The sequence below is a fragment of the Struthio camelus genome, chromosome 22 (assembly GCF_040807025.1).
Source record: "Struthio camelus isolate bStrCam1 chromosome 22, bStrCam1.hap1, whole genome shotgun sequence".
Taxonomy (NCBI): domain Eukaryota; kingdom Metazoa; phylum Chordata; class Aves; order Struthioniformes; family Struthionidae; genus Struthio; species Struthio camelus.
In genome coordinates, this window is record NC_090963.1 from 4,483,092 (window position 1) to 4,509,663 (window position 26,572).

The window sequence follows — 26,572 nt, forward strand, 5'->3', positions numbered from 1 at the left end:
CCTGACTGGTTATGGCTTTTTTGGACATTGTCAGTTGCATGTGTAAAAAAGGGCCCATTCACAAAAATATTCTCATACTACAACTGTTAGACATGACATTTACATGTCACTGTTAATTATAAATGACTCGATCCTGACATTTCGTTAATACATTATGAAAGCCATAATGAAACCCTATGAGCAGCATGTGTCACACCTGTAACAAAGACAAGCTTTAGAGAAATCACAGTCTTGTCATCAGACCTTGGCAAAAGGTGGAAAGAATAACGGTTGACTCACACGTGAACTGGATTTATCCTTGATGGTCTGAGGGGGCAACGGGAAAACCTTGTCCCGCAGCATTTGCTCCTCGGTGGAGCAATGCAGCAGTCTGGTTACCTGAATGCAGGAACCTCCAGGAATGAAGATGGAGGATGGAAATCAAGGACCCAATACTGGCTATTATCTACTTTTATCTACATCGCAATCACCCATGAGGGCCTCACCTGCAGGCTGATGGCTCCTTCCCCACAGGTAAGTGTCTTCAGCCTCAGCAGCAGCTACCCTCCTGGTTTGAAGAATAAAGCTTCTTGGAACATTTCTAGCCAGTGGCAGTACACCTCAGACAATCCTGGAGCATCTAACTGGAGAGGATTTTTCCATTTTTTTTTTTTTTTTCCTATGGACTTGGGAAGGAAGCAGCAAGAGAAGGGGGCAGTAAGAAGGAGCCACCGCATATAACACGGAGCACTGAATTTCAGTCTCTTTCCCTATCTGCCCCAGAAACCTGATTCTTGAACTTATTTAACCAAGAAACAGGGCCATGACATTGCACAAAGAGGCTAATTTCACCCTATAGCATGTAAAAGAAGATTTGCTCAGGGAGAACACATTTTATATTTTGCATATATAAATCCAAATACATGCATCTGGGGCTGCCTGGAGCATCAGTGGAGTCAGGGCAACTAGAAGTTTTGGCCTGTTTAATAAAAAGGTAAATGTAAGAAGCTGTGTTTTTTTCCAAACAAAACATTTTGGATCTTCCCCTGCTATGGGGAGTTTCCAAACCTCAGATTTCCTTTCTGTTCCAGTTTAGACTGGAAGCTTCTATCAGAAGGTTAAATCCTGCTGGCCCGTCACCATGCATGTGAGAGTTTGCCTCTCACTGAAGTCTGGATGGGTTATAGCAACTTATCACAAAAACTCACACTGGAAATACTAAACTTCACCTGGTTTCATATCTAAGCCACCAAGCTATGAGAAGGGGAAAAGGAAGAACAAAAAAATGAATGGTGCAAGAAAGACGCAGGTCCAAATCTCTACCCTGGCCTCAGATTGTTCATTTCAAAATAGCTGAGCATCTGGCTACTGAGCTGGCTACTCCAGCTAATTCTTTTATTTTCCAATTACACTGTACATTGCGATCAATATCTACATCTATTTGAAAGGGCAGACTACTCCCTTATAGGTTAAACCTTTTGACTCCAACACAAAGAACTTCCTTCTTCAGTAATTCACAACTTCAAAAGGAGAGAGTAGCAGCATTTCTGAGGCCTAGCTTTGAATCCGTGTAATGAAATTGTCTTATTTTAAACTGTCTGAGCAGCTTTCAAGCAGAAGCGCGTTAGAATTCATATTAATTTGTGCAGTACCCTATCATCATCATAATTTAGCTCACAAGGTTGCTGTGCTTGGAATTCCAGTTATGACATGAATTCTATACATTTTATACAGATTTATAAATGGCATCAATAGAACACTTAGGGCCTTATTCATTAAACAATGAGTCATTCTGGCATTCCATTCTATTTCATCCCAGTTCTTACAAAACTTTTATGTACAAATTTGGCTGTACTTAATGCAACTGATTTAGCAGCAGAAGTGTTGCAGCATAGTTTCAGCTGGGTGTGGAAACAGATGAAAGGCATTGTTTAAAAAGAAGGAAAAAAAAAAATCCCTATAACGGTGAAAGTTTTTTGAGCTTTAGTCTACTTTCTAAGGGACCAGCACTCAGGTCCTAGACACTAGCCCTTGCCTGCGCATGCTCCCCACCACCGATGGGCTCCCAACGACAGCTGTGAGGCAACTGGACACAACGGTCGGAAAGCAGCTTACCAGGTTTCAAGCCATCAGGTACCAGTTCTGTGGATAAGCAGAGTTCCTCCTCCTTCAGGACTGTTAAGATGGCACCCTTCACAAGTACCACAGCCATGTGAAAACACAGAAGCAGAAGAAAATTTGCAACAGTGCACTATTTCAAGTATTTTCTTGCTGTCCAGCAAACAAACAAACAAAAAAAAAAACTAGTGAGTACAACAATTTACCCCTATCTCTTCCAATACCACTAAAACACATTTGTCAAGAAGAATTACTAAACTGCAAGAGGCTTAGAGACTTCAATTGCTATGCACTTTACAACTGTGGCACCAGAGCGCTCTAATGATGGTGCAGTACCACAACATGAATCTTCAAAATAAATTCCGTAATAGCCTAGAGCCTTCACATGGACTGGGCTTTTTGGGGGGGGTTTCAAATGAGAAGCGAGTTGAAAATAAAAAGACTAGACCAAAATAGGACATGTCACCTATCTTTGACAAACGTATCTATGCTACAAATAGTGACTAGCAGTATGTCTACACCGCAAAATATAGGACTATTGCCTGGTAAATTCTAACTTAATCTAGGCAGAGCATATAAAAATAGCAGTGAAGTCATGGGTTGGGTCATGGTATGGGTTTTAGCATGTTCTAGCAACCAGAGCACACAGTCTTCAGGGACACGCTGGTTATTAGCCAGTGAAAATTTGTCTGAAGTGTTCTCATTACTTCATTCAATCCAGTTAGTCCAGGTAAACTGGTATATGCTACAAACAGCTCTCCATTTTGCAGTCTGGACATCTCAGCATATATTACTAATTTTATGTTTTCTTGGTCCTTTCAACCCTCCTCCCGACTGCACTTTAGCCATATCACAAAAGGTGCTGCGCTTCACAGTAGAAGCTAGCCAGTGAGATCAAAAAAGATTAAGGGGAAATTTGTGAACGTTCAAATCACTGTTCCCTCTGCCTGTCGGCCAATTTCTATACAGCTCGTCGGAGCACGATAACCTCGGAACTCACTGCTCCTCTCTCAAATTCGACTGGGATTAGAAAATGGGCTCAGAAGTTGTCGGAAAGAGAGAGGGTACAGACGCACAAACGTATATAAAGCAAGTGAGAAGATTAGCTGTCTTTTCATTGGGAACCATTTCATGATCTCATCATTCTTTGGATGTTTGCAGTTTTCTTTATTACATATATAAGCATCAGTGCCTATTTTTGGTCTTTATCCTTAATAAGCCATAGTAAATTTGGGATCTATTTCACTATACATTCTTGTACATTAGGACACTGTCTACCAAGCAATCACCACCCCAAGAAAAGCTCAATACTATTTGCACCCACTGCCCGTAAGAGAAAACAGGGACCTCTGTTCAAATAAAGCACACCATCTCATTTTCATTCTCATTGAGTTCTCTCACCATGACATTTCTGGTACTTCACTTTATGCTATAGACTTAAAGGGACAAAAATAATATCAAAGTTCAGATTTCTTTATTGTAGGACCAACAATTTTCTTGAAGGTGGGTTGTTAATTTTTCATTTTGCGTTCCAATGCAAGTGTTCTCTAACACACACTTATTATCTATCCTACTATTCACAGGTTTATTGAATAAAAACTGGGAATGGAAGAGTAATGGAAGAGAACTAAAAATAAGATGCTTATTTGTTCATTGCCCAGGCCAAACAAAACAAAACTGGCAAGTAAAAGAATTGCTTAGGGCTAGCCACCTTCCTTTTGCCTCATCCTCGTTTAATCTATAGCTCATGAGTTGTTCCTTTACTCATTGCGAGAGGTCCACAATTGCAACACTGCCATATTCTCCTGGAAATTTACTTAAATGGCATATGATAGAAGCCATATGATAGAAGCTTAATTACATAGAGGGCATATGGGAGGCATATGACATAAGGACATATGGAAGGCATATGATAGAAGGGCATTCAAGGACATATGATGGAAGTCTAATTAATTGACAATACATTCCTCTCATCAGGGGGAGAGCTGGAATGCTATTTTGTTCAGAAGAAAAACATGCACATTGAATTACGCTTATTGTCAACCTCAATGTACCACTGACCATTCTCCTGTTTAATTATTACTCCTTGTTCTCTGGAGAAAGACAGATCATTTGATTTGCATATCCATCTGGCACATAAAGTTAAGCTTTATAGCAACAGATGTGTGTGTTAGTACAAATAAGCATTATTTTTGAACCTTATGAAGTTCTTTTATACCTGTGCAAAGCAGGTCTAAAACGTTACCACCAAGAAGAAAAATAGAAGGTTCTTATTTGGGAGTAATAATCTCCCATTTGCAAAGGTGTTGCTACACGGGCACCAAACAGGTGAAGAACAAACCTTTATGGAATAGACCTGCACTGGATGTGAGTCAATGCAGCTTGTGGATTTACATCAGCTCAAAAATTTGCGCTTCCATCTTCAGAAAGATTTACAGGGGAAAAAAAATTAAGGTACTGCCTAAAATGTGCCAAAAATATTCCTTTCTTAACTAGCTGCATATGTTTAATGCATACGCCTTCATGAAACACAGAAGCAATGCTGTGTTAGCCCTGATTCTTGCCTTGTCCTAAGGAACTGCAGAGTTATAAAACACGGTAGTCATATCTGTAACCTCTTTGAAAACAAAATGGAATAAAACCCCACTAATCCACTCTTTGAATCGCTAATACTTGAGCACTGGATAACACTCAACAGCTTCTCTCTGTATTCAATAAACAAGGGTACGCGAATTTTATAGCTTTCAAGTGCCGTTTTAAGAGAAAAATATTTTTCTAGGTTATTTAGATACCTTAAAATATTGTTATCATTTCCACGCTTTTAGATTAGCCTAACAAAGTGAATTTTGTTGCTTTTACTCACTGACTAAGAAAGTTTGCCCACTAGCAAGCAATCCCCATGTTATTTATGGGAATTCCCCAACTCGTGCCAGAATCAGCCACACAGCCCGAAGATGCAGCAGAGCATGCATTCTGGGCTCTAAGCTTTAGGGCAACCATCTTCATCCAGGCTATCAGGGGACCTCAACACTGCCAACATACAGAGCTTGATTCCTGTGTTCAGATACTACTAGATAATGCTCAGAATTTTTTTTTAGTCCTCGTGTATTTAGGCAAATAAAACTGCAGATTTCACTAGCAGCTAGAAATTTAGGTATCTTCCTTACATTTTAGGCACCTAAGATACCTTAGAAACATGGTCTTTAGCCCATTAGCCCAGAAGAACTGCAGATTGGCAGGCCTGCCAGCCCAAAGGTAAAGACAAAGACCTGCCTTTCACTGCCGTCATGACCACGTGCCCAGTCTCCACACAGTCCCCCTAACAAATTCAGAAGCAGCTGCACAGCTCCTTAATCAAAATTGCTGCAAGGGAGAAGCAAATCACCTCTACTAGAAGTGCCCACAGGCATCAGCCCTTGAAACCCCCGGCTGAACTGTACAAGCCTAGGAAAAGCTTAGGAATGGCCATTTTAGCCAACTATAATCACTAATGTCTAATCCTTAAGAACAGCTTTCACGAAGGCCGTGTAGATTTTGGTACTCCTACAAGAACCTTTACAGGCTTTAGCTGGAAGCATCAGTACTAGCCTCTACCCTTCCTGAGAGGCAGTGAGTACACCAGGTCTCATGCTGCTGTAGGCTACAGCACTGTTCCACCCCTAGACCACAGTCAAAGACTAGAGGAAAGGGAAACCCACTTAAATATCTCAATAATGGTTACAATACCAGGTGTTTTTCATGTTACCTTTGGAGACTTCTGACTGCTGACCGCGAAGGCAGTAACACTGACATGTTGCCATGGTGCTTTTTAGGAATGTTACACATTGCGCTGCCCAAATGCTAACAAAGGAAGACAAGCATTACTAGTCCACTGAATTTGCTAAACACTCAATGATATAGCACCAATAAGTAAAAAATGCTGAGAGAATGAACATTTCTGAAGCTCTAGAGAGGCACAAGACAAGAAAAGGTTTTCCAGCTGCATCTTACCTGCTCCTTTCTGTTCCATGTGTCCAGAGCAAACACTGCTGAGGAATTATGGTCGCTCATCACGCCGTTTTGTGCAAGACCCAAGGAAAGCTAGGAGGTTGTACAGTTATCTCCCTTGGTGTAATTCTAAACTATACAACCTACTACCTCAACCTGGATGCATGCAGTCAAAAATGCTGAAAGCTACCCACCATTTCACAGCCGACATAATGTCAGGGTTTCTAGTTTAAAAAAGTCCTCAAAATTCTCATAGCACCAATTTAGAAGTGATAAATGCTTTGCTGGTGAAAAGACACCAAAACCAAACGCAGCTCCCCACACTACATATGTTAACAGATGAAACACAATAAGCCATGGTTATTACTGCTGGGTATAAACAAGATAATGGTCACTTTTCACACAAGAAGGAATTTTGTCCCTGGCCAAAAAAAATGATTTTTCCCATCCACAGCAGATGCATCTGGACGACAGCACAGAACACACACATACATTTTTTAGAGCGCTTGAAGAAGGTTTAGAATGAAAGCTGTTCTAGCATATCTCTCCCTTTTGAATGCTTATAACATTGACCTCTGAACATGCGTCTTGGCTCTTGAATGTTTAAAGGATGATTGGAGAAGTGGGATTAGGAGAACTGCAAAAAGGGTAGAAAGTTTTAAGTAAACTTGCCCCTTGCACCAATCCCTTGTTAAGATTTATGATTTTTAAATGGAATACTGAGCCTCTATGAGCAGTCAGAATAAAATGGTGCCCCCTTAACAGGGAACCCATTACATTTTTCACTTGTATTAGTTCACAGTCAAACAGCCAGGATATTATCATTGTGACTCATTCCTATTACCACCAAGGTATTACTTAAAGCAATAGGCTGCCTATTTATTACAGCTTACAAACAGGGATTAGCATCTTAAAATACGCTAGTGCAGACAGTGGAACTGAATCAGTCCTGAGATCCTGCCTTTCAGGTGAACGCATCCTCTGGCATAGCAGCTCTGTGCTGAAAGGGAATTACAAGGGAATCAAACCCTACAAATGCTGAGCTGTGCTGAATAGCTGGCATCTTGGTTGCCCGTATTTTCTTAGGACAAAGTGACATTGCTGATCACGAAAAAGCCAGTGCCCTACCTTTACGTTCAAAGCCTGTTTAGAAACAAAGGAGGAGTGTGAGAAATAATGCGGCTCTTGAGAATTCAACTTGCAACAGTGGAAGAATATTTGGAGAGAAGAGGGGAAAAAAAAAAGTAATCTTTCTACAAGGTTTAAATGTACATGATGTTGATAGTATCTGCAGAATTTCTAGCAATTCCTTATTCAGGAAAGCTTACTTTGACCCGATGGGTGCTATGGAAATCCAACATTTTATTTAACAGCACAGTTCAGTACCATCACAATAAAGTCACTGGTAACCATTTTATTAGTTAGAACAGTGACCCGATCACAAAGTTGGATCAGAAAACCAATGCTCTCTGGCCCTGCACTCTCACCAGGGGCTTTTCTGCAGTCTAAAAGCATCCTGAAACCATCCCAGTTCTCCGATGCAACACCATCATCGTACTGAGCATCTGTTCCCAGACATCCAGTGATGTAACCAACGTAGCTCTATGGAATTCAATACACCTGTGCTGATTTCGTGTGGCTGGAGATCTCAAATCCCACTAAATTCTGTGACTTTGGAGACATAACAACCCTGTAGACTTTCAAAAACCTCCTCCCTATTTCATACTCTGCAGCTAAAACAGCATATTTATAAATGAAGCCATTTCAATTTCACATAGCTGGGCTACTCATTTTTTCTGCAATTTATCTTTGCAGATACTTTTCTGTATCTGAATTTTCACCTAGATATCATAATTCAAAAGAATTAAAAATGAGTTTCTGTATCCGTTCAGTCTAATTAAGTAAAGTACTGTTAACATCACCACTGCACTAACACATTCATGCCTTGCAGACCAGGTCGTTATAAGCAGAACTGAGTAAATAACACTCCAAGAATTTGCTCTCAAATAGAAGAGGGAGAAAAAGTGTTTTGTTTCATTTGTACCCTTAACTCCGTAAAAGTTCTTTCACAGACATATCATGATAGAAAATTGCTGATGATTAATATTCTGAACTGGGGCCTAAATAACCTACATTTTTCTCAGGTTGGTAAATGTCACCATGAATGTTTTGTTCCTGACTCTCCACCTCTCCTTGCCACTCTTCCATCACAACTTTAACTTCCTCTTCACTGCCACATTTACAAACCCTTGAGCTGTCAGCTCGGTGCTGGCAGTTATTCAAAGAGCATTCTCGCTCCCTCCCCCGGCACTATATCAAGTAGGGGAGCTGAGCCCCGCTTGACACACACGCTTCCCCCAGAAGGACTTGGACCTGCTCTAAGTCCTCAGGACAAAGCCCTCACCGCAGTATCTGAGTTACCACATATGCCGAAGGTCTTCTAACAAGCGTGATGGTATTAAACAGGTCTTTATGCAGACCCGTACGTTACCTATGCCCACTTTAGAGCTCCTTCAGTGAGCAATGTAAAGAGACTGTAAGATGCAGTATCTTCTAAACACTAGAACAGTTTCTGTCTCAGGGTTGGATACTTAACTCACTCTCACGTCAATTTGCGCACACCGCCGCGGATCCTGCACAGATTGTCTGGGTAAGTTTTCCCCACCTATGAGATCTTGGCATCAGAATTACAGATATTTTGTTTCCTCTACTTTAAGCTCAGATGAAGCTTGGAGAGATGAAAGTATATTTGCATCCCAGGGGAACTGTAATTTTGAGCAGAAAAGGTGTCATGCCTCTAGTCACTGTCAATTAGGGTATCTGCTGCTATTACTGACATTAAAATTAAGTTTAGGAATCAAGATCAAATATTAAAACAAGTCATCTAATTACAACCACCTCAGCACCTTCACTATATCTATCAATGCCTGGATGTCTGGTAATGAACCGTGTGCTATAAAAGTTCTTTTTTCAGGAGGAGAGCAAGAAAGATGCATAGCATTAGCGTCTTAATAGACTTTCTTTTGGTGGTACGAAGCCCCATGTTTGTTTTATAGTGATTTTAGTCAATTACGTCTTTACTCAATTAGCACAATTATACCTAATTATGTAATTAGGGTAAATATGTAACATGATGACAATGTTCAATTATGATACACATCGATGTCATAAAAGTTCCTATTAAATATAGTGGTAGGGAGAAGCGCACTACATGCGGAGCCATGCATTCCTACAAAAGTTCATGTGCCCCACTGCCTATTGTTCATGCATCCTTTTAAGCCTGTTGCTTTTTCAGAACCACAGAAATGATTTCACACTCTCATGGACAAAAGGAAATCTCTGTCCCAGCCCAGCTAATTCTATTTTAAAGCAACAGTGTAACCTGAAAATGGTGTCTTTTTGCTCAGTGTAACTCTGATCACTGACATACACAGCAGCTGAAGTAAACATGTGAAAAGACTGCTCTCTTATCACAGGGAAGAGACAAGATTCATTTTCAATGAATACTCATTTTCATATGGAGAGGACTCTTTACCATAGTGTCTCTTCCCAGCCAGGTCCAGGGTTTCTAGCTCTAAGGGTAACAACAGCCCATGCCACCTACGTGAGAAGACGCTGGAGCAAGGTGCAAGTTTCAGTCTGGCCTAGAAAGTAATGAAGTGTCACCCACTGCACTGCATGTTCCCTTCCTGGACTTCAGGTGAGAGCAGAACTCAGACACCTGCTTCCCTACTGCACACTTCATGAACCCAGACTTTCAATTTCATTTCCCAAGAACAGTGAGAGAATTCAAATCCAGAACTGACTGCTGACGACTGAATGGCTGGAAAATTCCATTCTTTTAAAAACATGCTTCAAAGCAAAACAGCAAGTTAGTCAGGATTCACAGAAAAGCAGGGTTTCAGAGAGCAGAATATCCCCATACAGTAACAACAGAAAATCAGTGCCTCAAGAATTAATCCCCTCCAGCTACAATGCACTTTCTGTGCGTCTACAGACCATTTCTGTTGACTTTACAGATATAAACAAGATAGTAACAATACCAGCAATGGAAATTCAGTGCAGATGAACTAAAGAAAGCTGAAATCTCTTTTGTCATTATTTTGTCCTTATCATCAGCAAAATCGTCAACTGAGATTTGGCTCTGAATCTTATGGCTGTGAATGATGTAGGAGGAAAAGCCCACCTTCACTTTTAGATCCTAGGCAGGCTATCGCAGGGCTAGCCAAGGAGGGGGTGGAAAGCAGAAAATACTCATGAAAAATATATTTGCTTAAGTCATTGAGGAAAAATATCGTAACCCGCAAATGATAGTGTTCCAGTTTGAGGTCTGAAATCTTGTTTGCTAAATTTCAGCCTGGAGTGATCTTTTCTACAGCTAACTTCTGAAAACCTCAGACACGAGATTTTACAATGGAAATGCTAACGTGATTCCTGCTGGTCGGCTCACCCATTCAGCTTCATTTGATGAAATTTTGCTATTAGGACTTAGTTGTTGTGATGAGGAACCTCAAGAGGTTCAAAGGCTTGCTTCCAGCTCAGAGAGCTCTCCAGAAGTCTGGCAGATAGGCTAAACAGGGCTGCAACTTCAAGAGGCTGCAAAATAAGGAAAGAAGTCTCATCTGGGCTCAGCTGAAATCCAAGCACAAGTAAAATCTTGAAAGCTATCCAAAATTTTCAACACATTACAAAAATGGTTTCTGCTTGAATTTTTAGCAAGAGTTACAGCAATCCGAAGATTTACTCAATATTACATTTCAGTATCTGGTACTTTCTAGGGGAAGGGTAGCCACGCTGTCACTCTTGAACCATTTATAACTTTTGTCAGTGGTTTGAGTGCTGCATCTGCTCTGGGTTAGATGACATGCGACACAGAAGCTCTGTGCTGGGCCCAGGGATAGCTCAGGAATCCTGGTGGGGAAGGAGGCACAAGCCAGCAATGGCTGCAAGGCTCATGACACTAGATGACTCCAAAGCCCAGTTTTTCGCCTAGCCAGGCCTGTTCTTTGATGAGCAATGCCACTGTCATACCCAACTGAGAACCAGTGCCAGAGCTTCCGCTTAGGGTATGCGCTGCACGGCTGCCAAGATGACTTTAGCACGAAGCTCAGTGAGCCCAGGCTGAATGTTCTTGTTCTTGATTCTGCATGGTGAGAGGACCCAGAGCCAATGCTGGCTTTGCATGCACGCCAGGAAGAAAAGGATGTTACAGCTGATTGCGAAGAAGCTGTATTGAAACCTGTGAGGCTGCATTCTGTCATGGTACTGCACAACATCCAGAATAAGTTTTACAAACAAAGACTCTATGATCAGCTGGAGAGCATCTCTGCCTTCAGATTACTGTGGCTAATGCAACCTCTTCTTGGAGACAACTTCTTCACAAGTTATGGAGACTTCCTGGCTTAAGGACATGAGTCAGTCCTGCATTCCTCCCCTTAAGATCATCCTCTATGTTCTCCCTTACTGATTAAGGGCAAATAAATAAACAAACAAAAAAAACAGATTACTGAAATAGTTATTTATTTGCCTTTAAAGAGTTCATCCAGATTTGATTATCTGAATAAGAGTATTTGGATAAGTTTCAAATTCCACAGGGTACACAATTGCATTCTGCTTATCATGATTCCCATTTGCCGCTGCATATGGTTATTCTCATTATCTGAACGCTATTGTGTGTTTATCTCTGCTGACAAGTGCCCACTGTGCTCCACATCAGACAAGACTGGGGGAAAAGGGGTGCAGGCCAGTGAAATAGTTGTTGCGCCTGTGTGGATACTGCATAACATGCAAGGGGATTTCAAGTGCTTTCAATGAAAGAGGTCATTAAAAGGAAGGAGAAGCGGTCTTGTTATTTTTGAGATATAAATAAAGACATATTTTACCTAATCTGAACAAAGAGGAGATCTGTTTGGAAAAGGTTTGCGTTGCATCTTCAGACAAGAACTACTACTCTTGGATTAAACGGCAATCATGGCAGAATGAAATGCAACGGCGCTAAAACCTTTGCAGATGCAGATACAGCCATGTAGCGCTAAGGGAGGCATTTTTTTCCTCTTGGGCAGTACGCAAAAGCAATGACCCTGCCTACTGCTAGAGAAAAGGACTGCATCTATTAAGGTACCAATTTTTGGAGAGGATATTGTGACTTGTGATCATGTCCTCAAGGCCTTCCCCAGTACATTTGGTGTGCAGGTGCCCTGGTTGCTCTCTAGCTACAGTAACTGCCTTCCATTTCCTCCAGTTCCCTTGCAACATCAAACTGGGTGAAGCACTCTGTACTTCCCGCCCTGAGCGATTTTGCAGTGCGTCTGAGCACTGTTATGCAGTTGCTGTGCCTCAGTGACAGATGAAGAGATCTCTGTGCACTCTGTATGGTACTTATATCAAAGCTGCTGCATAAATGTAAGCTCCTTAACAATAGTAGGGAAAAAAAATTCATAAGAAACGTACAGATAGAAACTCCACAGACTCCAATTAGTTTTTTTCCATCCTAAAGGGAAGATGCATTTCAAGGTTCTTCACATCATTTTGTCCGGCTCAAGTTTCACTCTAAAACTTGATGAAGTGCAGTGAAACACAACCAACAGAAAAGAAATACAAATTAGTATTGAAAACACAATGCCGTTTCTGTTCACGAGGCTGAGCTGAAAAACAAAGGTTTGGGGGAGAACATCAGAGGCCACAGTTAAAAGTGGAGGGCAGGAGAAGGAGTTTAACAAGACACAAGCTAAAGTTAAAAAAAATTATTTTGTAAAATGTAAAGGAGGGGCAAGGCACACGAGCTAGAGACAAGAAGGCAGAAGTTGGGGCTGGGCCATCCCTAGTACTAACTTTGGCTCAGAGAGCCCAGACCTTAGCAACGTCAAGCAAACAGGTATAATGGGAGCAGCTCAATCCCAAGACCCAAACTACACCCAGCATCACGCCACATGCTCAGAGGAAGCTATCCCAGTGCTGGTGGCAGCAGCGCTGACTCTACCCTTGCCAATATCAGCATCTTTCGCGGCAGCCATGCTGCTGCACCTCCTGCTGTAGAAAGTAACAGTATCAAATACACTTCTTGGGCACGTTTGGCCTGTCCCGCAAAGCAGAGCCAGGGATCTCCAAGCTCACGTTGACCTGAGCCAATGCACCCCCGCACAGAGGTACTGCCACCCTTTTTCTGTATCACACACCAGCACGTACGGCACCAACCCAGCTGGCTCAGGTGTCTCTGCTCTGCTCTCCTCAGAGCTTCCTGGGCCTGGGGAGACATTTCCACGCAACCAGCCCAACCTCCCAGCTTGGGCAGGGAGGAAAAAAGTCAAAAAAGTTGCAAAGAAAGATCGGTGACAGAGCCAAGGCCTCCTGGATCTTAGTCCTTCCCTGCAAGCATGCGTAACCTCAGCATGTAACGCCACAGCTCTCCTCAGGGAGCAGCACCGGGCCTGTATCTCAGCCCCACTAGTGACGGCACATTTCTAACATTTGCTTTCTAAGCACCTGGCCAGGTTTAGAGCATGTCTCCCACTAAAAGAAAAAAAAAGAAAAGAAAAAAGAAAAAAAGAGGATATTCATTAGCAGATCCCAGCATAGTCAATGAGAAACTGCACTAAAATATTTTATACAAGAGTTCTTTCCTCTGCCTTGCTTCAAATATGATTTCCTAATCCACACGTATGCTTTCCAACTGCCCCTCCCCCCCAGATCCAACCGTGGCATCTCATTTTGCTACGCATCCGCACAACTCCCTGTCGCAGGCTATTGGCGCTCCCAAAGTAACGTCACCTGAAGCGCCAGCCTCCAGACACGGCAGTGACAAATTCCAGGCTCTTCTCAGCCAACTCTGCCAGCAACCTGATCTCTCCACGCAGCAGCTTACAGGGAAGAGACCAAAATACAGAAATATGTACTACGTTGGGGACTGGGTTTGGCCAGATCACATCTCCTTGAAGGCTGGACTAAATGAGCTATTAATTCCTTTACAGCCATAAAAACGTAGGAATCGAATGCGCTGCATCTTCACGGCATTTGAGAAAAACCCAGCCTCTCTAGGTGAAACAAATCCCACTGTCACAATGAGACGCCATCTCATCCTGCTTCCATCACGGCCCGTGATGAAACCCCGCTTATGCCACGGTGGCTGACAGAACGCCCACTGGCACAGCGGGACAAGGAGGCAAGAGAAGGAGGCCAGAGGCGGCGGCCAGGGAGTTTTACAACAGTGGGAGCCTCCAGCCATTTCACAGGTGACAGCAAAAGTTTGTAGGGCAGATCTTTGCTCCAGGTGCGCATGCTGGGGACTATCCCCCAGCCACGCCTCAACGTGGCCTTGCAGCATCACAGCCTGCCTGAAAGCCATTTATCCTCCCTTCTCCTCGGTCACCCCTTCTTTGTCTGTTTTTTGAAGAGCCAAAGCATCACTTGCAGACATGTGTCAAAGGTCTCTGCACCTCTGAGACCACCAGACCAGAACAGTGGCTCGCCGCTTGCACTCCGTGCTGCGGACAGAAAGAACCGCACACCTGGAAAAAGCTGCCCTACACAACACGGACACGCCGGCAGGCAAAAGGTCTGCTGGAAAGCACGCACCTATCGCCGTCACAGCTTTTACACCTGCACCTTCTAGAAGCGAGGGAGGAGGGTACTCACCACTGGCTCCCGTACTCCAGTGCACAGTTACCGTACGCATTTATATCTTGCCAATTTGTGCATTTTAAACGAAAAGCTAGTTCCGTTTCACGAGAAGAAAGAAAAACAGTTAGACTAATTTTATTAGCAGAGGCCTTCTTTGACATAACTTTATGCTTCTACAGTAAATAGAAACACACAGAAAAACCCTGGAAATTCAGCAAAGAAGAAAAAAAACATTTTTGGACTGCAGCAGTATGTATAAAACCAGCCAAATCAAAAACAGAGAAATTTAAAAGTGGAAACGCAGACCAAATCTCCAGTAGAATTAACACTGAAAGCTGCTGCAAAGCAACTGTCAGCCTTGATTTTGAGTCTACAGTGTAATTATTTTCATATAGACTCTGCTTTTTTTTTTTTTTCTTCAATTTCTGCTTCAAAAATAATTGTTCCACTTTGGCAACATAAAGATGTTACAGCTTTACACAGCAGGTTTTATGCTGCCTCCTTACATGTATTTTTTTTTTCCTGCTGTACTGATCCTTTGTAGTTTATAGCATGATTTTTCCCCTTAAAAATTATTTAAAAAGAAATAAATACCATAAAATTAGAAGGAACAGGATTCTATAATAAATTAATCTTAGACTGAGAATAGGAGTTGGAGGGCCAATACCCTGCTCTGTCACAGAGTCACATAAGCCTGCAGTATATCCAATGATTCAAAGTTCCTTGATACAAAGGGGGACAGAAGTGTCTATTGCTCTCACAGACAAATCGTCGTCACTAAGCAAACAAAGAAAGGAGCCGCGTTACTTTATAAATGAAACAAATTTGTTATCTGCTCCCCAATAACCTCAGAAACAAACAACTGAAGACCCCCCCCCATACCCAGACCTACGCATAACGTATCTGAGATTTAATTTCTTCAGGCTGATGTCCAATAACTCTCCCGGCCCATTTCTTTCAGGCACAAACAAGTTGCTGGTTTGTATGAGTGTATTTTAATACTAACCAAAGCTGAAAACTGATATGATAACTGCAGAAGAAGATTTGCAGCTACTATTTTATATTCCTTTAAAGAAGGGAGGAGGGAAGGGAAGGAGGCACTGGAGAAAGACACAAATAGGCAAGTCGAACGTGGTCAGTTTAAATGCATAAACACAACGCTTTGTGCACTTGCCAGACAGACACATACCTATAGATACAAGCTTGTGTGGAATATGACCACAAGTTCGGATCTACGGGTTTGTGGCAACAGGCATTGATCTCTTCTGTTATTTGTTAATCTTAGAAATTATTTTTTTAAAAGAAAAACCATTTCTGCAAATGAGAGAGCTGTTAGTAAGTAGCAGCCGTCATTCTCCTCAGCATGTTAAAACCCCCTCTTTTTCAGGGACAGGGGGAAGGACAGAGGGGAAGAGTAGCTTATTGACCATGCTATAACATTAGCTGTTACTACAGTTTCTTTCACTCCCAAAAATCAGCAAAATAAAACAAATTATAAAATAAATAAAACAAAGTGAGAGATCTCTGTTTCTTTCTCATAGCTACTTAGCTGGATGGAATTACTCGTGATCACACAATTACACAAGAACTAATGGAAAAAAAGTAGTATATCCGTAACAGTGTAACAAATTATCAAACAGGAAAGATCTTCTCTGTATGCACAGTTGCAATACATAGGCAGACCCCCATCCCACAAAGAGTCGTTTTGTTTCCATTCTAGCAGCCCAGTTAAAAGAGACAGAGGAAACAACTACGTAAAAGTTGTTTTAACGTTCAGAGAAGTCATTATTGGTCTAGGGTGTTATTTTAATTCTTGTTTTTAAAGAAAAGAAAATTCAACCATGAGTAAAAATCCTTTCACTTTACTAGCCAGCCTAGAAACTGCTCCTAAACTCCAAATCTCTGCTGCAGCTGACTGCTTTTCTACCTAAAATGACAGAGATGAACACAAAACTGCTTTAGGCTTTTCTAATAAGTCTTCAGAAATAGTTTTGGAGCAACCTTTTGCCACTGCAAGTGAGAATTGTCTCCTCCTTCCCCTGAAGCTTCCAAGTTTTCCTTCCTGTGTAACTAACGTTTCCCATTAATGGAATGTTTTTGGGTGGGCAACTGCTGCAAAATTTAGGCCCAGCAGTAGTCCGGCTGTAAGCTCCAAATAGAATCTGTGAACAAAATTAGTGAGATGAATTGTTCCCTAAAGCATCAAAAAAAAATCTCCACTTTCTACCTCTTTTCTTTCTTCAGAAGGTAAACTAAATTAACGCAAGCTAATACGATTCTTTACAAGATGAAATGGCCAACACTTGGAAGATAGTTTTGCTGTATAGATGCTTTTAAGAATTTCCTTAACTTTCCTTAACTAGTAAATACACAATTAAAATTAATTACAATTTTCCTTTATTGGAACTACTGCTTGGGTCTGATTGCTAGAAACTCCTGTTTCATTCAGTAATAGAGATGTTAAACTCTGGTCATCTTTCCAAAGATTACCTAAATGAATTGTCTAAATTTAGATTCCTACGCTTTTACTTAGATACCTACCTTAAAAGTATCCAGCTTTTCCAAAGTTTTCAGCACCCAAAATTTCCATCCAAATCATACCAAGAGGAGGAGCTGCAGGGGTTCAGCATCTTTGAAAAATGAGGACAACTTTTATGTAGGAGCCTAAACACAATTTAGGAGCACCTAAAATTCACAAAGTTCTGGCCCTGCAAAGCGTGTACAGCAGTCAAGGACACGGGTGGGAGAGCCGTGGGGAGTCCTGGCTGCAGAACAGAGCATATCATGCACACGTGCATGTCCTATGCACTTCTCCAGCACTGAACTGCAAACAGAATAGAGCAAATCTTACCCTACCAGAAATAACCCAGGCCCTCCGTCACAAAGCTGATTTACTTCAGGGAACCTAAGATGAAAACTGAAATGATCTCTTGGCCCTTCTAGGCTTCTTGCCTAATAGGCACAACATTAGGAGTTAGCAATGCTGCTGCTGCATGTGGCAGTATTTCTTGCAATGGCAAGGAATGTTTCCATTAGATTTTTGCACGTCACTTATATTGTGATATAGTACTGCATAACTGAGAACGGTTTCTTCATGATTATATTAATTTTGACCTTAATATTCTTTACAGTAATGTACATATGTGAAGGTACGTTAATTGCATGTCCATCTCTGCTGGCAGAGAAATATCTTATTTTTTCACACGAGATAGGAAAGTAATGGCCTCACAGAAGTGCACACATTATACGGAAGTTAAATTTTTACTAGGTTTTCCTAATTCTAAAACTTTATTTTCCCCTAATAGCTCACAATCTCATTTTCTAATTGCTAGGACAGTTCAAGGCCTTGAAGGAAACGGAGATGCAACATTTGGGTAGCTTGTACATAGCTCCTTGTGGTATGACGCGTGGCCTCAATTTGTACTGGTTTGAATGCCAGTTGCAGGCATCCAATACACTTAAGCAACTCATCTTCATTACTGAATTATCTTAGCTCTTTTCAAACACAGTATTAAGCTAGATCTCCTAGGAGCCCATCACATCCTTGTAAAGGCAGATGATAGGTGTTGACCCATAAGGAAAATACACCCTTTACTTAGGTCCCTAAATGAGGGCCAAACTCTGCCATAATTTTGGCCTACCATGTCTTATCTTCCTGCTACCTGATTGGCTTTTACAAAAAAAATTTTTTTCAATTAAAAAAAAAAAAGGTTGTAATGAGTGTTAGCCTCCACTGCCACAACTGCAGTTGTTAAAAAAGGAAAAAGAGAAAAAGAGAAAGCAGTAATAACTGTATCTAGAAAAGCAACCATGCATGTCAAAGCAACACTGTTTATCACTCAGGCAAGTCCCTACAATAAATCTGATGGATGACCTCTGCCCTCCTGTGAGCTCCAGAGAAAGGCAGTTTGGTGGCACAGAGACTTCGTTTAGTGGCACCTATACGCTGTAGAAGACAAGCGTCCAGGAACCGACCTACTCCTAGTCATACAATTTGCCAAACAAACTCATCACGGGCAATTTTTGACACAGTAAACTGAAAGACGCAACAGCAAGTGAACAGGATTTTGTTTGGGGGGGGGGAGAGGAGAGATGGGTTTGAGGGTTTTTCGGAATAGACATTGCTTTTTTTAAAAAACAGTTTTCACATATGAAATATATTCAGGGAGACAGAGAGAGCCGTAGATTATACAGGATCTGGGTTTGGAAACATTTCCCCACATTGATTAATCATACAGCTATTGCATCTTTTGAGATCCTGATGAACATACACCCAGTGGCAGAAAATCTATGATAGGCAAACAAATCAATCGTCTTCGCACCGAATTTGCCTAGAATGTTAAGGTTACAAATAAAAAGCTTCAACCTGTACCTTAAGGATTGTGTTATTTATATTAAGCAATGTGCTATCCTTATATTAAGGATACTTTGCCTCACTATTAATTTTGTAATAGGTCAGTGATCATAACATCAACAAGGTTTTGGTTCCAGGACCTGGGACACCAAAAGAAGTAACTCACCTTTCTTTAGTATTAACCGAATATAAGGCGGGCACTTTCCAGATTTACAGTCAATGGAATAATACAGAAGGAAACATGTAGAAATAAAGTCTCTAAAGGCATAACATTGGTTTTGGTCTGCGGGTGGTATTCTTGCAAACCACAAAGCATAAATGCCCTGTCCAGGAAAATCGATCACTATGGAATGCATTGTGTGCCTGAGCAAAAGGCTGTTTGCAGCCATTTCATACTTCAGCCATGAAAATGAGACAAATAAGAAACACAGTCACTAAATAATTCCTAGCCTCTTCCTCTACCCCTTCCCCCCACTTTTAGTTCCCACCGACTTAGGCCTTTAAATATATAAATATATATATTTATATACATATACATTTTGATATACACATACACGCACACTGTCTTACGTTTAAAAACCTCTATCAATAGAGTGCTGCACTTCACATAATTTAAAGAAACGTTAAGGAAAAAGACAACACTAAATGGAGAATCTAAGAGAAACCAAGTTACCTCAGGGGCAGCGCTTTACAGGGTTTCTTATCGAACGTGCGCTGCCATATTGCTAGGCCCAACTCTTCAAGAAACGTAACCTGGAAGACAAAATATTTATGGATATTTTCATGGCAAATTTTCAAGAAATGGATTCTACCTTTATATACCCAGAGACCACAGTTTCAGAACAAGAAGCAAAAAGAACAGACGAGGTCCTGAGAGAGAGATTGCCCCCCCCCCCCCCGATACACCACTTTGGGGGGGAGGGGGATTATTTCCCTTGCCACATCTTGGATCAAGCCACTCCTGCCCTCCCCCACACGACGAGTTAAATCTCAGGACATAAAACATTTCTCGTAACGCAACCATTTAAGAAGTTTGCCAGTTCTATTACCACCAAAGCGATTAAGAAAAATAAAGCGACGTGGAGGCTGAAACAGCAAACGCATTCCTGGTCGGTTAGTTACACGCATCAACTTCTTAAACTGATTAGTTATCATATAGAGATCCCTATCCAATTAAGGCTTGATAAAACAGAATCAAACAGGAGGATCGTTACCTGCTTCTGAGAAGGTTCACCAAGCAAGCATTTTAAGCTTTTTGACTCTTTTAACACTGATACAAGGAATAATTATTTCTCTCTGCCGATGCGATTGTTAAGAGAGGAGAAACCCCGGATTGCGGTGCCTTCGTGGATGCTATTCTTTTTGCACCACAGCAGGATTCTTGGCTGCCAGTCCAAGCTGCTTGCCAAGTTTTAAGATGCCGGTTTTGCCTTTCATTTTATTGTTCCTTTCGCAACGTTAAAGACCGACTTAAAAAACCATGCACAGCTGCTATCGAGGAGGGGGGGGGGATTATTTGAATTTTGCACAAGAATGGAGATGAGGAAGGAGCGCGCTGTGATGTAACCACAACGACACCCACAGAAATATTTCCAATATTGGGGGGGGGGAACGGACTCGCGCTCCGAATCCCAGCATTTCCCTGCAACGCAGTCAGGATGCAGTGAAAGAGCAGGAAATAATAAAAACGTCCACATCTATGATCGGCCATAGTCACAGCAGAGGTGGAGGGTGGTGATACCTCTCTCTCTCTCCCCCCGCCCCGCTCCTATTTTTTAAATCCCCCTTCTGCTGCTTAAGACTGTCCTTTTTCCTTGAGGATTTCTCTGAGGGGGGTGCGGGCAGGCAGAGGCTGGGGCCGGCCGAACAAAAGGCTTGCCCCCCACGCGGACTGCCGTGCCCACCCTCGCGCTGCCTTCCGCGGGTGGGAGCTCACCGGCGCCCGCACGCCCCGGCCTCGCCTCGACGCAACGCCACCGCGAAGACACTCGGCACCGCGGCGCAAAAGCTCCCTTCGAAACGCAACACCGGGCTGCAAAGTCTTTCGCCAAAAGCATTCGCTCACTGCAAGCAAGTGGATTTTTTTTGTCTGTTTTTCTTTTCTTCTTCTTTTTTTTTTTTTTTTTTTTAAAAGGAGATAGTGTAAAAAGGAAGATGGGAATAAATTTAAAAAAAAAAAACCACTTGCGTATATTTTTTGATTTATTTTATTTTACTTGATGTAGCCACAAAAATACCGGGACCAGTACCAAAGCTCAAACGCGCTTAAACGAACAAACAACAACAACATCAAAAAGTTGTCTGTGATCCTTTTCGGACTTCAACTAGTCATAAAAGCGATACGATGGATTATGCCGAATATACGCGATAAAGCAGAGCAGGATATAACCCTCCCATCTGTGGGAGCACATTCAGACGCAGGCACAGTCCGCCTGCACAACCGCTGCTTGACACAGATGTTGGAGGGACATACGCTACCTATCTGTGCAAAGAAAATCCTCACCCTCGGACGCTGCTCCCCGAGTCACCGACGCAGCCAGACCTACCCGCACACAAAACGCACGCAGGACAGGCAGCACGGCCGGCGATGGCTATCTTTCACAGTACATAGGTGACTGTCATACAGTCTGCGAGTCAGAAAATGGAAGCTGTTTCAAACAGACAACAACCGAGGGTGAAAACAGCTCTGACACCAGCTGTTGTATGTGCAGAGGTTTACGGCTGACTTTACAGCAGAACTAACTGCAACTAGCGGAAGATGAATACACCCCCGTATATTCGTATTTTAAGAGAAAAAGAGACAGACTACAGACAACTCAAAGTTTCTGTGCAAACCAACAGTGTTCAACAAAAGCAGAATGAATTAATAAGGGGGAAAGAAAAACAGAAGCTTTGTTCTAAAGTGGAAGCATAAGATGTGAAATTTCAAAATCAGATGGCTTGGTCTGTGATTTCTTTCATTTAAATGAATTGATCTGGTGCTAAACTGCTGCTCTTGTGCCAAGAAACTTTTAACTCTTTCGGCTCAAAACTCCCCATGTTTTGCTATTTTCTTTCCCCTCCCAAGTACCCTACGACTAAATTAGAAAGCATAAAATCAAAACAAAGGGGGAAATAAAACCCAAAAGCATAAAAAAAAAAAAAAACCACCAGCGGGATTAAACCCACAAGCACATGCAGAACACAAAAGAGTCACGATATGGAGCGGATCGGTGCTTCGTTAGAACTTCTACTGTATAAACAACGTGATTCTTGTTCTTACGATGTTGCTAAAACTTGGAAAGGAGACAGAAAGGCCTTCAACCTTCACAATTCTACATACAGCAAGAACTCCGGGGCAAACCCAACCGAAACAGGGCTAGCAGCAAGAAAAACCAACAGAATCCCTGACCTAATTCATTGCAAACATTCACTTACCGAGAATGCCTTAAACATTTCCAATAGAACCCCCTTTCCTATACATGTTCGCCTATACGAAAAAGAACAAAAAAGCAAACTGAAAAGCTCTCAAAAGCAAACCCAAAGAAGCTGCTTTGGTAAAATTTGGGTGAGAGTTCCTAGTGCTTTTCCATTTTGTTTTGGATTTGTTTTGCCCACTAAAAAAAAAAAAATTAAAAAAAAAAAAAAGAAGAGAGACATGTCGTAATTAAAGATAATTCCGGGGAAAAAATATTTATGAGCAGAACAAACAAAAAAAAACATATCTATATATCTATATCTCCCACTTTCCAGTTCTGCTGCTGCAGTTCCCCCTAAACTGCTGCTGCTTGCTCCAATCTGCTGCCTGCTTAACAACGGAATGACAGGCAACATCTGTTTGTATAGAAGCCAAGATCAAGCCTTCAAAATTTTTTTGGCTTAGTTTCTTTTTCTTCTTTTTTTTTTTTTCCCTGCCCCCTCCCCTCAGAAAGCTTTTTAAAAAAAAAAAAAAAAACAGAAGTAAAAGAAAAAGTAAAAGCGCACAGCAAGATTTTTGAAAGCGATTCAAGTGAGGCAGCAACTATTTTCCCTTGAGTTATTTCAAGGTACAGTACTTCGAGGATAATTCTTTCCTCTCTCTCCACCTGCCGCCACCTCCTCCCCTCTTCTCCCCACCCTACTGCCTCTCTCCTGCCCCGTGCTATTAATAAAGTAACATACAAACTCCAAAAAAAAAAAAAAAAAAATCCAACGTACCTTGATCCCTAAAAGGCCACTCCCTGCTATGGGAGGGAGGGGGGTCTTCAGGAGACAACTGAAAAAGATTGTACGGGGAGGGGAATAACGGGACGGTTCGGGGGACAGGCTTGCCACAGTCCTCTCCCCTCCCTTTTTTTCATTTTTAGAGGCTATAAAATATATGGTGCATATTTTCAAAATAAAAGGAATTTGTTTGAAATTAATAAATACATGGGGGGGGAGAATCAGCCCAGATCCAAATACAATTCAAATGACTAACAATGTCAGCCTGCTGCCAATCCTGTGGCAAATCGGGAGAAAGCACAATAATTCCACATGCTGAGATGTGAACAACTGGAAAGAAACCAACTCTCGAGAAGTCACAATGAACAGTATTGCGGTGCCACCACCCCCAGCCCCACTGCCACCCCTTTCTGAGTCTCCCCTGCACCCTCCTCCCTCAAGGGGGGGGGAAAACAAAAAAAAATTAACCCACCAATTCAACAAAAGGAAAAGGAGACGAAAAAAACAACAAGACCAACAACCGACGCTGTTTAAAAAACTCAGGGAACGTTTTATTCACTGGTGATTTGGGACAAGGCTCCTGCACACACACCCCACATGGAAAAAAAAAAAAAAAAAATCAGACAAGTTGCTAAGGAGACTTGTGTAAACTCCGCATCCAGGCACATTTCTGGCCTTTCCCCCTATATTCCATCTCGTATTCTGATCACGCACCACTGCGGCACGATTGCACCAATGCACTGCATTAATCTTGGCCTTAAACGGGCTGACTGGCAAAGCAAACTGTGTGTATATATCATCTTTCAAACTTAACAAGTTAAAGGGAGAGAGGGTGGCGGTGGGTGGGGAGGGCTGGGGGGGCGGGAACCTTCGTTCTGAATATAAAATATAGGAGCCGAGCTTAGTAAGGGAATTTTAAAGAGGAAGTGTTATGCAGGCACATATATAAAGCTGCAAGCCTCCCGAAGCTTTCCGAACGTCTCTCTCGCTCCTCTCTCTCCCACTTCTTCCAACAAAATCCCACATCCCCTGGCAGATGTCTGAACCCCTGCCAGATCTAACAATGTCGGACCCACTCGCTGCCACCAGACGTTCAGGACCACAAAGTAGCTCATTCTCCCAGCACAGTGGGGTCATATATACATATTAAACAACCATTTTTCCAGTCGCTCACGTGCACGTTCTGAAACCACACATTCAGAGATAATTTTTTCGCCTTCTACTTTTAGGAAGCGAAGAGAGTAAATCACAGCCTGAGCCGTTCAGGAAGCGCTCACAGAAGGTGCCTGGCGCTGCACAAGCACAGCCCACTCCTCAGCAACCGACAACGCACCAGTCCTTGCCGGGGACACAGTTAAACTTCTTTTTTGCTGCTCCTTGTTATTTGGGTGCAGTAGATACAGCCCTTTTTTTTTTTTTAAGTCCCGCTTGCCCACTTTTTAAGCCCTTGCCCTGCTTAACTTTGACATTCTCCAATCCTCTTCCTCTTGTGAGGGACAGCTCAGTACAACTGTTCAGCACCCGCCTTTCGCTTGTTTTGTTCACCGCGTTTCACCAGACGAGGATTTCAGTCCCCGCGCGAGGGGTCTAGTCTTGCACAAGTTCAACAGCCTCACGTGCCGGAGAAGCCCGACGTCAGCGGCTGCCCTTTGCAGAGCGTTAGCCCGCTGTCAGGCCAGACGGAGGGCTTTCAGTGAGGGCAGCGCACCGTAGCTGGGGGACCCAAATTTCCCTAACGAGCATGAGCTTCACTTTGTACCTGTGCCGGTGAAAGCCAGAGGGAGGCGAGTTCGGTTGCTCAGCCGCAGAGGGCTTCCACGCCGCAGTTCGGCACGGGCCCGCGCCTCCGTTTCAGCACAATCAGCATCGCTCGACGCTGCCATCCCGTCCCAGGAAAAGTGCCGTCAGGCGGCGCGCGCACAGCGGGTCCAACGCTGTTCCCTGTCCAAGCGCTTGCTGCTTACCCAGCAGAGACTCGGGCCCTGCGCGTCGGCAGCGGGCAAGGTGCTCGCCAGCCGTACAGCCCATATGCTTTGCCTCAGCTACAACATACAACGCAAACGGGTAACTGTGACTAACGCTCTTGATGGGGCAAAAAGGAGGGACGACACAGAATTCAGAAAGGAAAAGGCTAGCTGGACTCAGAGTATCACGGGGAGAAAGGAGAGGCTGGCCATCAAGAACAGCTCTGCCGGCATCTTCCACCTAGCCTAATGACAGTCTCCGTTGTCAGAGTATTATCGTGGCACCTGGTGGGGCCAAGTCTGGCAGCGTACTTCCCTTTGAGCTCCACATGACAGTGTGAGGGCTTTACTAATAAAGGAGAAAATTATCAAGTCCTAATCGCTAAAACTGGGCTTCAAAGCAAATCAACCTATGGCACTACACAAGTCCGAGAATGAAATATGTATTTTAAAAACGCCTCTGTGTGGGTTAGTGTTTAGCTCAGGCGGCTATGCAATCACACCGAACCACACTTCCTGGAAATCGGAGGTGTCTAGAATTCCCCCGCTCCTTATTGCTAATTTCTCATCAATAGATCTGCAGGAAGGTGGACTATTTGACTCACCTGGCTGCTCAACTCTGTTTGGGAAGAACCACCTGAAACAAAAATACCGAATAAATGAATTAAAACTATTCACTTAAGAGAAAAGTTTGCTGTTTTGCCCTAATATCTAGGCCAAAAAAAAGAACATTTATAAAAATATCATCCAGCTTTCTTCTCTGACCTCCTCGTGTTCTCCCCAGTTACACACAGAGTAAACATTTCCCTTTCCCCCAGGTCACTCATTTCCCTTGTGTAGAGAGATGCTCCATGCACACCAGCACACGCCTGGAGGACACCAGAGTTTAGGGCCGCATGTTTACAAATGGCTGCAGTGGGCTTTAATATGTTATTACCCTTTAACGGCTTGTGAAGGAGGTATCACCACTGCTAGAGCAGAGCCGGGAGAAGGGATCGTGTCAGAACTTCCCATAGGTGTCAATGCCAAAAATCGCCCATTTTAATTTAAAACCAGCAAAGGAGATAGCATTAGCTTAACTAGACGTTGCACTGAGGTGGACGAGGCAGTGTTCACACACTGCTTTTCCCTTGGTGAGCTGCAGCAGGGAGAGCTGCGTGCAGACATCAAGGCCTTCGACCAGTCCAGTTAAGCTAGGAAGAGGGTATCTGCCTTTGCCTCTAGCGAGCTGTCTATAGTTCACCTTTGAAAACCTTATCCCACGAAGCAGATACGTGCAGCTCTGCTGAGGCTGAGTCTTTCATCACTGAGGAAGACAAACGGAGCCCCAAGCAGTTCCACCTAGAAGAATACACTTAATACCGGGCACAGA

At 42.7% G+C, this 26,572-nt stretch overlaps 1 protein-coding gene across 1 annotated transcript in view; it reads right to left on the reverse strand.

The window, feature by feature from the left end:
- Nucleotides 1-26,572, reverse strand: part of LOC104143511 (uncharacterized) — an 80,350-nt gene that overhangs the window by 12,314 nt on the left and 41,464 nt on the right. Inside the window, exon 7 of the mRNA XM_009674052.2 lies at nucleotides 19,728-19,807. Coding sequence (XP_009672347.2) covers nucleotides 19,728-19,807 — 80 coding nt within the window. The remainder of the gene's footprint in view (nucleotides 1-19,727; nucleotides 19,808-26,572) is intronic.